At 35.8% G+C, this 14,341-nt stretch overlaps 1 protein-coding gene across 5 annotated transcripts in view; it reads left to right on the plus strand.

The window, feature by feature from the left end:
- The window catches only part of PCNX1 (pecanex 1), a 170,656-nt gene that overhangs the window by 61,823 nt on the left and 94,492 nt on the right, over nt 1–14,341 (plus strand). For all 5 annotated transcript variants that reach the window (XM_007184383.3, XM_057542777.1, XM_007184386.3 and 2 more), the window contains one exon: nt 3,974–5,680. In XM_007184383.3, coding sequence (XP_007184445.1) covers nt 3,974–5,680 — 1,707 coding nt within the window. The remainder of the gene's footprint in view (nt 1–3,973; nt 5,681–14,341) is intronic.

A 14,341-nucleotide genomic window follows, 5' to 3' on the forward strand; every position in this document is an offset into this window, starting at 1 on the left:
CGTCCCTGTATAGTACCGGGGCTGGGTAGAAGATGGAGGAACTAGTTACACGTATTTCTGAACTTCAGTTATTATGGGGCCAGAAAATTGGATGAGACCTGCAAAAGAGAAGGTATAGATAGAAGAATGAAGAGTTCCAGCTGTTGAGCTCTGAGCCACTGCAGTCTAATAAATCCAGGAGACTGAATTGGAACAACTGGTGAGGTAGAGGTGTGTATCCCCACATTTCAAGGAGAGTACAGGGATCAGCTTTGTCAAATGTTGCTGATAGGCCAAGTCATATGAGACTGAGACTTGACCATTGGACTTAGCGTAGAGGTTGTTGGTGACCTTAATAAGCTTCTTAATGGGGTGGGACTAGAATACGTGTCAGAGGAGATGAATTGAAAACAGTGAATATAGACTACTTTTTGGTGAAGTTTTGTAAAGGAGATCAGAGATACAAGGTGATAGCTTGCAGGGGAAGTGAGGACAAAGGAGGAGATTTGGATTTTGTAAGAATGTAAGAGAAATAACGGCTTGTTTTTTATAATTGATGGGGATGATCTAGAAGAGAGGAGGAAGATATGATTTTTGTTTATAAAAGTAGTATGTTAATTCTAGAAAATACAGTTAAATATGAGGAAGAAGATAATTTACACTTCTGCCACTGAGATAACTGTTGTTAATATTTTTTCGTGTATCGCTTTTTTCCTTATTTTTTATTGTGATATAGTTCACATATCATAAAATTCACTCTTTTAAATATACAATTCAGTGGTTTTTAGTATATTCACAGATTTGGGTACCCATGACCACTATCCAATTCCAGAACATTTTCATCACTCCCAAAAGAAACCCATAACCATTATACTCCTCATTTCCTCTTTCAACCAGCCCCTGGCAACCACTAATCTACTTTCTGTCGCTATGCATTTGCCTGTTTTGGACATTTCATATAAAGGGAATTATGTAATATGCGGCTTTTTGTGTCTGACTTCTTTCACTCTGCATGCTATAGCATGTGTCAGGACTTTATTCCTTTTTATGGCTAAATTTGGTATATTACTTTTAACATTCCTACAAACATATGTACATATACCCTTAGTACTCTCTTTAACTCTTACAGACTGGAGTCATATTTTTTATATAGTGCCATCTTTTTCACTTTAAGTATTTTCTCATATTACATAATCTTTGAAAACATTTGTAGTGCCTGCATGGTGTTATTACTAGACAATGTAATTTATTCAACCTAATTTTATTGGACATTTTTATAGTTTTGTGTTTTAAGGAGTTTTATAACAACCTGAGACGAACAACCCTTTTCTAAAACCTTATTCACATATCTGATTTTTATCCTTTAGTAAAAATTTCTAGAAATAGATTACTGATCAAAGGGTAAGTATATTTTTGAAGGCTTTTGGCAACATCGCTAAATTGCTTTGCAGAAGGTTGGTTGCACCAGTTTGCACCACCAGGAGCAGTATGTGAGATGCTTTTCTTAATCCTGAACACTACTGGTAGCTATCACTGGAAAAAAGTTTCATTAGATGAAAAATAGTATCTCTCTGGGTTAGTTTGAGCCTGTCTTTGACGGTATTGCTACCAGTAAGAAAAATGTCTAAGAAGACATGTTTACTTGGAAGTTTCCTAAAACCACCTAAAGTTCTTCCTGACAAAGTCAAACATATTATGGTATATTTATTTAGCAACACTGAAAAAAACACATGTATTAAAAAGCAAGTTTGGCTGCGTCTTTTAAAATGAAAAACTTAAATTTCTGCTTTATTAATGTCTTGGAAAGGAGTTGGTTTTGATCATTAGTATTTTTTAAAAAGTCTTTTGTATTTTAGAATTGATGATTTTCAACTACTTACTTAGTTAAGTTTTTGTTTTATGAAATTCATATCCTTGAAATGTGACTATTACACCATCCCATAATTGCTTCTTAGGGATATAGAGAGTTTTTAGAAATAACATTATAAATTAATACTACAGAAAAGTAAATACAGTACTAATTTTTAAATTTGGGTTTTTAGAGAATACAAGAACCCAAGTACAGTGGCACAGTTTTGGACAAATGAAAAGAACATTGGTTTCACTTATCTTGAAGAATTTAAAGCATAAGATAAAGCCAATACGTCATTTATAGATCACAATTTGTATGGTACATTCTAGAGGGTACCTCTAAGTTATTAATTACTTAGATCTAATCTACATTTAGATTTTTTAAAGTACATAAATATTTCTAGTAGTTCGTTTTTATTTTATATTAATCTTAGGGGAAAATGTATGCTTTTGTTATTTAAGGTAACTACTGGGAAGAGTCTAACTTATTATAGAATCTGTTATTGTATTTTCCTATCTAGTTATGACAAATAAGACAGTAATATTTCATTTTATTGAACTAACAGCAGATTCAACCATCCTTATCTGTCAAAAGGTATATAAAAAATCAGCTATTGTGCAGTTCGGTTTTCAAGCTATATTTCAAGATAAATTACTATGTAGGTAGGTGGGTAGATGGGTTTATTTATATTTATATCTATATCTATATTTATATATATAGTATATATGATAACTCAAGTCACTAATCACTGCCCTAAATGGAGAATTAAAGGAATAGTCTTACGGATATAGGAGGGGATATGTATTTTTTTTTAAAATTAATTAATTTATTTTATGGCTGTGGTGGGTCTTCGTTTCTGTGCGAGGGCTTTCTCTAGGTGCGGCAAGCGGGGGCCGCTCTTCATCGCGGTGCGCGGGCCTCTCACTGTCGTGGCCTCTCTTGTTGCGGAGCACAGGCTCCAGATGCGCAGGCTCAGTAATTGTGGCTCACGGGCCCAGTTGCTCCGCGGCATGTGGGATCTTCCCAGACCAGGGCTGGAACCCATGTCCCCTGCATTGGCAGGCAGATTCTCAACCACTGTGCCACCAGGGAAGCCCAGGGATATGTATTTTTTTCATGAAGCATTTTGTAATTGTTGCATCTGTGGTGAAAAATAAAATGTAGTATTTTGCTGTGTAATTATTGTTTTAATTTTTTTCAACCACTGTGAACAGTAACATATCTTATATCATTATATCATATCTTGTCTGTGCATTGGTCAGCCTTTTGATTTTTTTTTTTTGTTTCTGATTACTCTAGGTTTTTGTGGATTTGTAAAGCAATTATATTAGTTTTTTTTAAAGATTTTTTTTTAAAATTAATTAATTTATTTATTTTTCATTGCGTTGGGTCTTCGTTTCTGTGCGAGGGCTTTCTCCAGTTGTGGCAAGCAGGGGCCACTCTTCATCGCGGTGCGCGGGCCTCTCACTATCGCGGCCTCTCTTGTTGCGGAGCACAGGCTCCAGACGCACAGGCTCAGTAATTGTGGCTCACGGGCCTAGTCGCTCCGCGGCATGTGGGATCTTCCCAGACGAGGGCTCGAACCCGTGTCCCCTGCATTAGCAGGCAGATCTCAACCACTGCGCCACCAGGGAAGCCATTTTTTAAAGATTTTTAATTTTGCAAGGTAAAATAATGATAGCTACCATACATTGTGCTAAGCAACGTTATGTTATTAACTCAGTTATTCCATGGTACTAAGTGAGATTGATATCACATTTTACAGATGAGGAAACAGAGGCTTAGAAGGGTAACCCAAGGTTACCCAGTTAGTAGGTTAGGGACAGAACTCGCACAGAAATCCAGGTTCATTTTAAGTATAATCCTTCGTTGCTTCTTATTTTATTGTTAATAATCTATAGAACTTTTTCTGAAGCCAGTTGAAGATTTGGAAGTTGAGTTCATTCCGTTAGTAGAATGCTTTCTTTGTACAGCTGTGAAATAAAACCAGCCCTTTGGAATGACTGGCCAACTGTTATTCAGTAAGCTACTTGAGAAATTGTTTATACTTTTATGGTGCACTGTGAATTCTTTCCATTGTTAAACAGTAGAAAAACAGATCGTAGATTTGTGTTAACATTTCCAAATATATGTTTGAAACAGATTTGGCAACTGATCGGAAGCTCTTCCGTCTGGTCTCCAATGATTCCTTCATCTCCATTCAGCCGTCCTTATCCTCATGTGGACAGGACTTACCGAGAGACTTCAGTGACAAAGTGAGCCTGCCAAGTCACAGCCACCACCACCACATCGAGCAGTCTCTGTCCAGTGCCTGTGACACTGAAGTAGCATCTCTTGTCCCCTTACATTCACACTCTTACAGGAAAGATCACCGGCCGCGCGGTGTACCACGGACTTCTAGCTCTGCTGTGGCTTTTCCAGACACTTCACTGAATGACTTCCCTCTGTATCAGCAAAGACGTGGGTTAGATCCTGTTAGCGAGTTAGAATCTTCCAAGCCTCATTCTGGATCCAAAGAATCCTTGGTGGAAAATTCTTGTTTATCTGGGCAATTTCAGCTTGTTGGTGAGCTGAAAAACAGTAATTCTCAGCCACCTACCAAAAGTGGGAAGAGCAAACCCTTGAAAGCAGACAAAAGCATGGACAGCTTGCGGAGTCTGAGCACGCGCAGTAGTGGCTCGACAGAGAGCTACTGCAGTGGTACGGACCGGGACACTCACAGCACCGCCAGCAGCTACAAAAGCGAGCAGACCAGCTCCACGCACATAGAGAGCATCTTGTCAGAGCACGAGGGGTCTCCCCAAGTGGGAAAGAACAGCGCTCAGAAGAAAGAGTGCTGCGCTGAGCCGGAGGACAAGAGTAGCTGTGCCAGTGACAAAAGGACTAGCAGTGAGAAAACTGCCTTGGAAGTGAGTACGAATAGTGGGGTTCAAGAAGCCAAGGATTCTAATAGCGCTGATGATATGCACAATCGGAAAGGTCTCAGCACCTCGGCATCTGAGGAAGCCAATAAAAACCCCCATGCAAATGAATTTACTTCACAGGGGGACACACCACTTGGGAAAACTGCTGAAAACAAAGAGGAGGAGAGCGATAAGTCAGCTGTTTCAGTGGATTCAAAAGTTGGTAAAGATGTTGGTGGAAAGCAAAAGGAAGGGGATGTACGACCTAAGTCCTCTAGCTTAATCCACCGGACAGCCTCTGCTCATAAGTCAGGCAGGAGACGGACAGGGAAAAAACGGGCTAGCAGTTTTGATTCAAGTCGGCACAGGGACTACGTGTCCTTTCGAGGTATTTCTGCTACCAAGCCACATAGTGCTATATTCTGTCACGATGAGGACTCCAGTGACCAAAGTGACTTGAGCAGAGCGTCAAGCGTTCAGTCTGCTCACCAGTTCGGCAGTGACAGCTCTTCTAGCACCACTTCTCATTCGTGTCAGTCTCCCGAGGGCAGATACAGCGCCCTGAAGACCAAACACGCCCCTAAGGAGAGGGGCACCGACTCTGAGCACGCACACAAAGCCCATCTGGGCCCTGAAGGAACTGGTAAGAAGCGGACAGCACGGCGGACTTCCAGCACAAATAGTGCCAAGACTCGGGCCCGAGTGTTGAGCCTGGACAGCGGCACAGTAGCGTGTTTGAATGACTCCACTAGGCTGATGGCACCCGAAAGCACAGAACCCTTAACCACTTCAAAATCAGATCTCGAGGCCAAAGAGGGAGAGGTGCTAGATGAGCTATCTTTATTGGGACGGGCTTCCCAGTTAGAGACAGTCACTCGATCTAGGAATAGCTTGCCAAGCCAGGTTGCATTTCCTGAAGGCGAAGAGCAAGACGCAGTCAGTGGAGGTAAGTGAATTGCAGGAAGAGATTTACCCAGGAGTCATGGTAATTTTTGGTGCTATGGATTGGAGTACCAATTTAGAGTGTATTTCGTGTTAATAGCCCCTCTTCCACTATGTTGTTAAAATAAACTTTCTTTCCATGAAGAGGGAGATGGTTATCTTAGAAAAGGTTTTGGTGTGGACACCAAGAAAATGTTTTTTTGTTGTATTATTTGAGTATGTCAGTTTGTTCTTGATGGCATTCACCTTTTCTAAGCCATTTGCCACCTGTTAATGTTTTACCAGGAGTAACAAAAAATTGGTCCCCTTCCTCCTTCGTACAGCCATAGCAACAACAAAATGTAGAATTTTGTTAGGGCGCCAAACCATTTTTAGTTCTCTCTTATACAATGTGTGCTACTGAACTTTCAGAATTAGGTCACTCAACCTGTTATATAAGATTTGTCCAAATATTACTTTAGCTCTGACTGTGTACTTTGAAAACTTGTGGCTCTTTTTTTTGTCTGTCTCTTTGGTTTTATTTCTTGCTTACTCAAGTTTTAGGCATTAAAAACATTTTATTTTTTTTCTGTATGTAACTTCACATTAAATTTATTAATCAGCGTTTATAGTTTATATTGACATTTATTGTCCATTAGTGGATATATAGTGCTCCCTATGATAACAGTGATGGTGTTTTGATTAAAGTAATAGCTTATTTATTTCAGGTTTATGAGGAATTGTGCAAAATTTGATAGGTGATTTTATATTGTCAGTGTGTATTGCCATTTTGTTTATTTCAGAGTTGTTTCTTGGTATTTCTTTCTGCCCAGAATAGTTTGCTTACTCTGTTTGGTTATTATGGAATCTCATTCTTGACTAGAATCAGAAGAATGAAGTCATGTGTTGCTAGCTAGCATGTGGCTTTTTTATCCTCCGCCTCATATCCTTTAATAAAGCTTATATCTTTAGTTTTAAAGTTTATAGTCTGTTGGTGTAGTAATGTTCAGTCTTTTCTGAAAGGTTAAGCTGAGTTTTTTGTTTGCACAAACATTCTGAAACAAGGAACAAGCTTTTTCTCTCAAAGAATTCTAATTTCACCCACAGTGTTTTAAAAGTCCATAAAGTGGTAAACATTCTCTTCTTTTGGTATAGTTTCTAACAAAGATTAATTTCTAATGGGAATGTAGAAAAATGATCTTTAGTACCTAAGGAAGGAACTAGTCTGTCAGCCCTGAATATTGAGAACTAATTGAAGTTGTAATCATTTGGTGACAGTATAGTAATTAAATTCCCTCAAGTCTTTGATGTGGGTATCATTCTGTTTTTTATAAAAGGTCTGAAATGCTTTTAGTGATTTCTCACACAAATCACATCAGATATGTTCACAATATGCAAGAAACCATTGGGTTTTAAATTATAGCTTAATTTTTATTAAAGTCATTAAAGTAAATTTTAAGAGTGAATAGGCAATGATAGAAAAATATTGCTGTTCTAAATATTGTTGAAATGTAAATACTAAAATATGTGTAAGAGCTATAGTAAATCTTATGTCTTTGTATTTAAAATGCCACGTCCTTTTCATAGGGATGTGGGGTGTTCTGTTTTTTAGGAAAAGTTATATGGAGGTCTTATTTGCTTCTCAGTGCTGATCTTTGACTAAGATGAGCCCTCATTTTTCCAGATTCCAGCTTTTCATTTGTTTGTGTTCTTATTTTTTTTTTTTTTAAAACCAAATCATCGACTGTTAATAAGAAACAAATAATGAACTAAAAATTTCCACGCACTTTAGTGGAATAAATGTAATCATCTATGGGCTGTGAAAAAACATTTTTTGCCAAAGGAAGGCATTGTCGGGGCTATTTTTATTTGAGCTTCAGTGTGTTTAGAATAAAAATAAGAGCAAAACTAAACTGCTTAAACGTATTGGATTTATATTTAGTTGGTTTTCATGACATTTTATTCGGGTCTTGTTTGGGCTTTTTGGATGATTGGTGGTAGTGGGAGAGGATATATTTTGGTTTTCATTATTTAAAAATTATATAGACTCCCAAATACTTTGTAAAATTTATTAGATTGTTACTTCTCTTTGATAATTAGGAGAAAGTTTTCTTGGCTATCTATCCTGCTTTACATACTCTACTCCTGAAATGTGTCAGCACAACAGAGGATACTGCTTGAGCATTCACATGGCTATACATAAACCATAAGTAGATTTTATCCTAATGAATTTGGATGTGTTAATGAACTCTCCGACGATTTCTTTTTGTCTTATCTTTAAGCTGAATGGGTGTTGGTCCTGTGGAAGGATGGAACTAAGGAAGTGTACTTTAAAGTACTAAAATAAAATATTCTAAAATAGCAGGTACCTAATACAGTGACGTGGAGTCATACATCCTTGTTAGTATATGGGCTCATTGTAGTCGTGACTCTGGGAAAGCTGCTTACCTTCTTAAGCCTTGGCTTCCTCATCTTAAAATGGAGATGATAATAGTGTCTATCCCATAGGGGTTTGTTTTTTGTTTTTAATAGATCTTTATTGGAGTATAATTGCTTCACGATACCATGTTAGTTTCTGTTGCACAACAAAGCGAATCAGCCACATGCATACACGTGTCCCCATGTCCCCTCCCTCTTGAGCTTCCCTCCCACCCTCCCTATCCAACCATCTAGGTGGTCGCAAAGCACCGAGCCAATCTCCCTGTGCTATGCTGCTGCTTCCCACTAGCTATCTGTTTTACATTCGGTAGTGTATGTATGTCGATGCTACTCTCACTTCGCCCCAGCTTCACCCATCCTATAGGGTTTTTATGAGGACTAAAGGAGTTAATAGATGTAAAATGCTTACAACAGTGCCTGGCACATAGTAACAGCTTAATAGTGCTGATGTTTCTATTTCACAGGCCAGTCTGTTACGCTACTCATACGTATCCTGTCCTTAAAGTTGAAGAAAATGATTAGATATAGAAATACATTAAAGATACTCTCATTGTGCCATTATGAAACTCAATAATAGTAAAAATAAATAATCTGAATTCCTAATTTCTTACATAATACCAAAAAGAAAAATATTTTTATTAACATCTAATCTAGTAATATGGATTTTAATCTTACCTTGGCAGCAATATGTCATATAACTTTTCTTTTGATACTCAGTCACATAGCAAATGATTGTTTTCATAGGATGTCTCACCATTAATCTAGTACTTTGGTTAAAATTGGATTTCATCAATAATGTTCTGTGATTGCTTAGGCAGGAAAAAAGTTTTATGTTCAGGCTAAGACATTTTCTATTGATGATCTCTTGTGTTTGCATTTAATTTTTCTTTTATAATTATAAAACATATCTTTAATAACTTATGACTAGTATTTTAGGAATAAAAAGTACAGACAAGTTATATATGATAGAAAATTATCCTGTTTTCTTTTGGGTAACTTAAACTTATATATTGCCTGATTCAACAGACTATAAACAGCAACCAGAATAGGAAGGTTTATATTCATTTTGTTATTCTTTGTATTTTTTTTCTGAATTTCTCAACTTCTTTTTTCTGTTTGAGAAAATTATTTTAAATGTAATACTTGGGTCACTATTTTATAAGCATGAAATAGGATCCTATTATAATATTTTTGTGTTGGGAACCAAAGATAGTCTTTTTTAAAGGGAATATCACTTTATTTAAAGAAAAGCCAAATCTTCTTGATAAACAGTTTATGAGGGTTTGTACCATACATATAAATTTGATCCCAAATATCATTGAAAAAAAAAGACAAAGACCACTGAACAGGCAAGAATATGTGGATTAAAGCTGTTTTATTTTACTGAATAGAGGGACTCTAAATTCTAAGAAACTTAATTTTCTGATTTCCCAGTCAACATAGTAAGTGAGAATAAGAAAATTAGTAGAAAGGGAGGGATGCTTGTAGAGGATAAAAATAATGACAGCAGAAGAAACGCACTGCTAATTCTACGGAAGCTGGAATAACTATACACACCAGTGCCAAAAACACAATGGTAGGGAGTCATTAAATGCAGGGCAAACTATCTTAATTTGTTCAAGGACATCATAGTATCATAACTTAATGCTGTATTACAGTATAACGCACTAATAAATGTATGTGACTAAGGAAAGATTGTATTGTATTTAGTCTACACTGAGAAGAAAGCTTAGACATATAAAACCACATAGAAGAATGCTCATTAGATGTAGTAAACAGGTTTGGATGCTTCAGTTACTTGAAAAAATTATCTTCTCTTAAAGCAGTGTCAAGAAAAGAGGTATTTTATTGATGAGGCAAATAAGGGTTTGTGTATCCAATTCCCAAAACCAGCCCATTCTTTCTAGCAGCAGTAAAGTTCTGTATAAGGAATCAATCAGTTACATTTTAATACCACCTCTAATTACTAACTAGATAGTCTGGCAAGCCAGTTAAACCTGTGTCTCAATTTCCTCAATTGTGAAACAGTAATAATAACTGTTTAAGCATGTCTCACAGTTAATGATCAGACTCTAACAAGCTTCCATGTGTCAAGTGCTTTTTAGATTTATTATGAAAACTAAGACACTGATGCCATTTGTAAGGAAGTTTTCCTTTTCAAATATGTCACTTCAAATATATATTCTTCACTAATGATCCCTTATTATGTGAATCTCCTGAAAATATATTCAAAACTGTTTCTGAGTGCAGTTTTCCAGGAGAGAGGGTCTATCAGACCATTTGCAAAGGATTCAAAAAGATTAGGAACCACCTATGAAAGTAAGTAATCCTTAAACTATATCTTTTAGGAACTGTTGCGAAATGACTCCAGAGTATCATTTAACTTTGTCTACCCAACTGTATTTGTTTGACTGCCTGGGATTATGGAGAGTATCAATAAAGATATGCAAATCCTCTAACTCAAGATACAGCAAACAATTTTGTTGTTGTTTGCTACTGTTTGTTGGTTAATGTGTCAAAAAATAGAGTAGACCTTTAAAATGTTTTCATAGATGGAAATTATTTTAATTCAGAATGAATGCTTAGAAATTGTGCAGATTCTTGTTCTTTGGCCTCCCAGAAAATGATGCTTATAAGCATTTGTTTCTATATTAGAACAAAAATCTTTGCATGCTGATGTTAGCATCGTTCTTGACTGACATGGAAAGTAAGAAAGGGAGAAGATGTTTAGATAAAATGGATTTCATGCCTAGACTAAAATATTTCCTGTAAAATTTTTTTTGCAAAATCATTTGAATGTTCATTTCTTCATATAGTAACTTAATTCTTAAGTAAAATAATTTTTACCTTGAAGAATATTTCAGTGTATTTCAGAATGTTTACATATATATTTTAATTTTCTGAAATGTGTATATATTTGTTTCATACTTTCATCTTTTTTCCTTAAAGTGTTTGCTTAAACAGCTTGCTTCTGTGGTACCAAAACACACATTTTTATTTTCGTGATCTTCCCAAATTTACTCCTTTTTTCCTACAATAGACACTCCCTGCTGAAAACAACACCTTTCTTGAGCAGTGTCTTCTGTCTAAATTTTTATCAATTCATTTACTAGCCATTGAGCTATCACAAGAGGCCAGCCATAGCAGCATGTAACAACTAGAAAGCAGCTTATTACATATGAATCCTTCCACTGAGCAGTCAGCTGTATGATTCGCATCATTTTTAAGTGACATCTTTTTCTATATGTATTTTTGCTCATAACTTTCCAATTTTTGAGATACAATATGAACAACCCTCACCTCCTGCCTCACCAAATTGTGCTCTTTTGTGCCATCCCAGTCATCCTGAAAGTGTATTAGTGCCTTTAATGCTGTCCCTGTTTTTTAACAGACTAAAACAAACTGGAAGTCTATTGTTCTAATACCCCCATATTAAAGAAAAATAGTGCATTAAAATAATTCACTATAGAATGTGTAGAATTTTCCTTAACTCGTTGAGATAAATGGGAAATAACTCCTTAGGCAGGAGGTGTGTATTTTGTTTTCTCTGTGGTCTTTAGGAATAGATCAGACCACAGCTGTCTAAAACATCTTCGGATATCTGTGCCTTGTGCATGAGAATGTTTAAACTTAATTGAATGATTGTATCACTACTCCAGAAATAGAGGTAAATTATCTGAAGTTCTCTCTTAAACTTATGATTGTAATTCAGTCTCTTGAAGTCTTTTTAACACAAAGAAGTAATTAGAAAGCCAAGACTCTTACAATTTTTTTTTAAATGTTAAAAAATTCACATTTGTCTAAATGTATGTCCTTGAAAGTGCTTTATATCTGTCTTGCCATTCATGGTTTTTGAATCACTTGAATGTTTGTGATTTTTTTCTCCTTTACCTACACATGCATAAAATTTAGTTGTACCTAGAGTGCTAAATTTTTACTGTTTGCATTTTATACTCTTATTATTATACTAGTTAATTTTACTCTTTGCCAGGGGATACTGAGTTTTAAGCAATATCAACTTCAAAACCAGGTTTTAAAGTGTTTTCTCTCTCCTCTCTGGTTCCCTAGTTAAAAGATTTTGTTGTTGTTGTTTTCTTTCTCTTATAAAGTTAAAGGATTCAAAAAGAGTTTTTTGTAGTTGGATTGTGGAAGTGAATTTTCATCAAGTAAGGCTATAACTTATGTGACTGAGCATGCTTACAGCAAATTATTTTTAAGCTTTAGACACTTTTTCCCCCTCGGCTCTAATAGAACTGGACCCCCACTGGAACCTGTTCTAAATGGAAATGTTCTATATAAGTAGCACCTTCCCGGGGGGGGGGGGCATGGTTTAATCTTATTTGTGTGACCATGAATAATAGCACAGTGTTTTCAGCCAAATGTGTGATCCTAGCTACTGTTAAAGGGATGACTCTAGTAAACATTGAATATTCTTTTATCATTGGTTATTTATACCCTGAATATTACAGAGGATAACATGGGCAGTAATCATAACTCCACTTTAATATGTTGTTCTATGGACGTCTAAACTTTTGATACGTTTCTAAAACTATTTTATTAAGAAAATAGTGTTAATAGTTATTTTGCAGATAACAAAATGTAAGTGGTATGTTACTAGCAAAAAAAAAACGTGCCTTCTGGAGAAGCCAAAGAACATTTTGACTACAAATGGACACTGTAGTTTTGTTTTTTTGTCCCAATACTATGGAATAACTAGCTTTTATTTTAAATTAACCCCATTAAGTCCTCAGTAGAAGGAAGATCGTAAAGAAAGCTGTTTCCTATTTCCCTTCTTCCTGTTCTGAGTATTCAGTGATCATCTTTTACTTTTTTCCAAATCCTTCTGAATAATTTTAGTACATTTTATGGATTAAATTATTCTCTATAAATTCTAGCTGGGTAAATTTACTCTCTTATTTTGGTTGAAACAACATATCTAAAACTAGAAAGAATGTTTGAAAGTTTCTTAAAAGAAGTGAATTGACTTGTAAATTGAGCAATAGTTTATTACAACAAAAGAATAGAAATCTTCAATATAATTTCAAAAATAAGTCTTGAATTGAGGTTTAAAATAGTGACTTAAAATTTCATAACCCAAATTAACCGTACCGACGTCTGAGAACCATTAACAGGTATACGAGTCACTCATCTAATTTCTCATTTCTTCTTTCAAGTGGCTTGTTTGCTTTGTTTTATCCTTCATCCAGTGACTGCCGTGCCAATATTATGTTTTCTTCTTAGTGACAGTGCTGGTTACTGTTTCCTTTGTTGAGGTCTTGGTTGTCAGGAATAGGCAAAGCACACAATATGCTCTGTAGGTTACAATGACAAACAGGCATCCTTGACTCTAAATCAGCACCGTACGATACAGCTTTCTGTGGTGATGGAAGTGTCTGTATCTGGCCACATGCAGCTGTTGAGCGCTTGAAATGTGGGTCATGAATCTGGTAAACTGAACTTTTAATTTTCATTAATTTAAGTTTAAATAGCCACATATGGCTAGTGGTTACCATGTTGGACAGCACAGTTCTAAATAATCATATTTAATCAGCATTATTTGTTCTCACAGGTCATATATAATTTTTGTATACATGAGCTTTTACATCACAAATAACAGCCTTTTCACATTAAAGGAATTTTCATTATATCACAATAAAACTGGTGAAAGAAAAGAAAAGAAGTATTAGCTCCGGGAGTCAAGTTTGGTTTGGATTCGAAGCCCCAGAGCCTAATTCTGATTTAGTTGTCTAACTTTAGAATGTCACTGGAGTGCGTGAGCAGAAAAAGAAAGAAGGAATGTAAATTGTTGACCCGTTATTTGTGACTTACACTTCTTACTGGCAGAATCTTTCCAAGTGGGTGAAATAATTCTGTGCTTGTCATCCCTTTAATAAAAGAAAACATTGCCTAAAGATAGAGAAGTCCATGTCTTCTGGAGGTAATCCATATATTCCTAATTATAATGGATTAATTGCACAAAGAACATTCACTGGGGCAGCCTGGGGAAGGGATAAAAGTGTAAACATTTAAAAGAATACTTTATTAAAATCAACATTTAAATTGATGGAAATGGCTGTTGCTAAGCAGAATAATGATGAGAATTAGTAACGCCTTCAAAATGTCAAGAACGCTTGTCAGAGAACTGAAGTCCAAATACAACATTGTTGATTTTGTAATCCATTTCATACTTGCTAAAAAGAAAGAAATTTTCATTTGTTGTAAAAAAAAAATGTCATCTGGACTAAGT

Source organism: Balaenoptera acutorostrata, chromosome 3, assembly GCF_949987535.1.
Source record: "Balaenoptera acutorostrata chromosome 3, mBalAcu1.1, whole genome shotgun sequence".
Lineage (NCBI taxonomy): Eukaryota > Metazoa > Chordata > Mammalia > Artiodactyla > Balaenopteridae > Balaenoptera > Balaenoptera acutorostrata.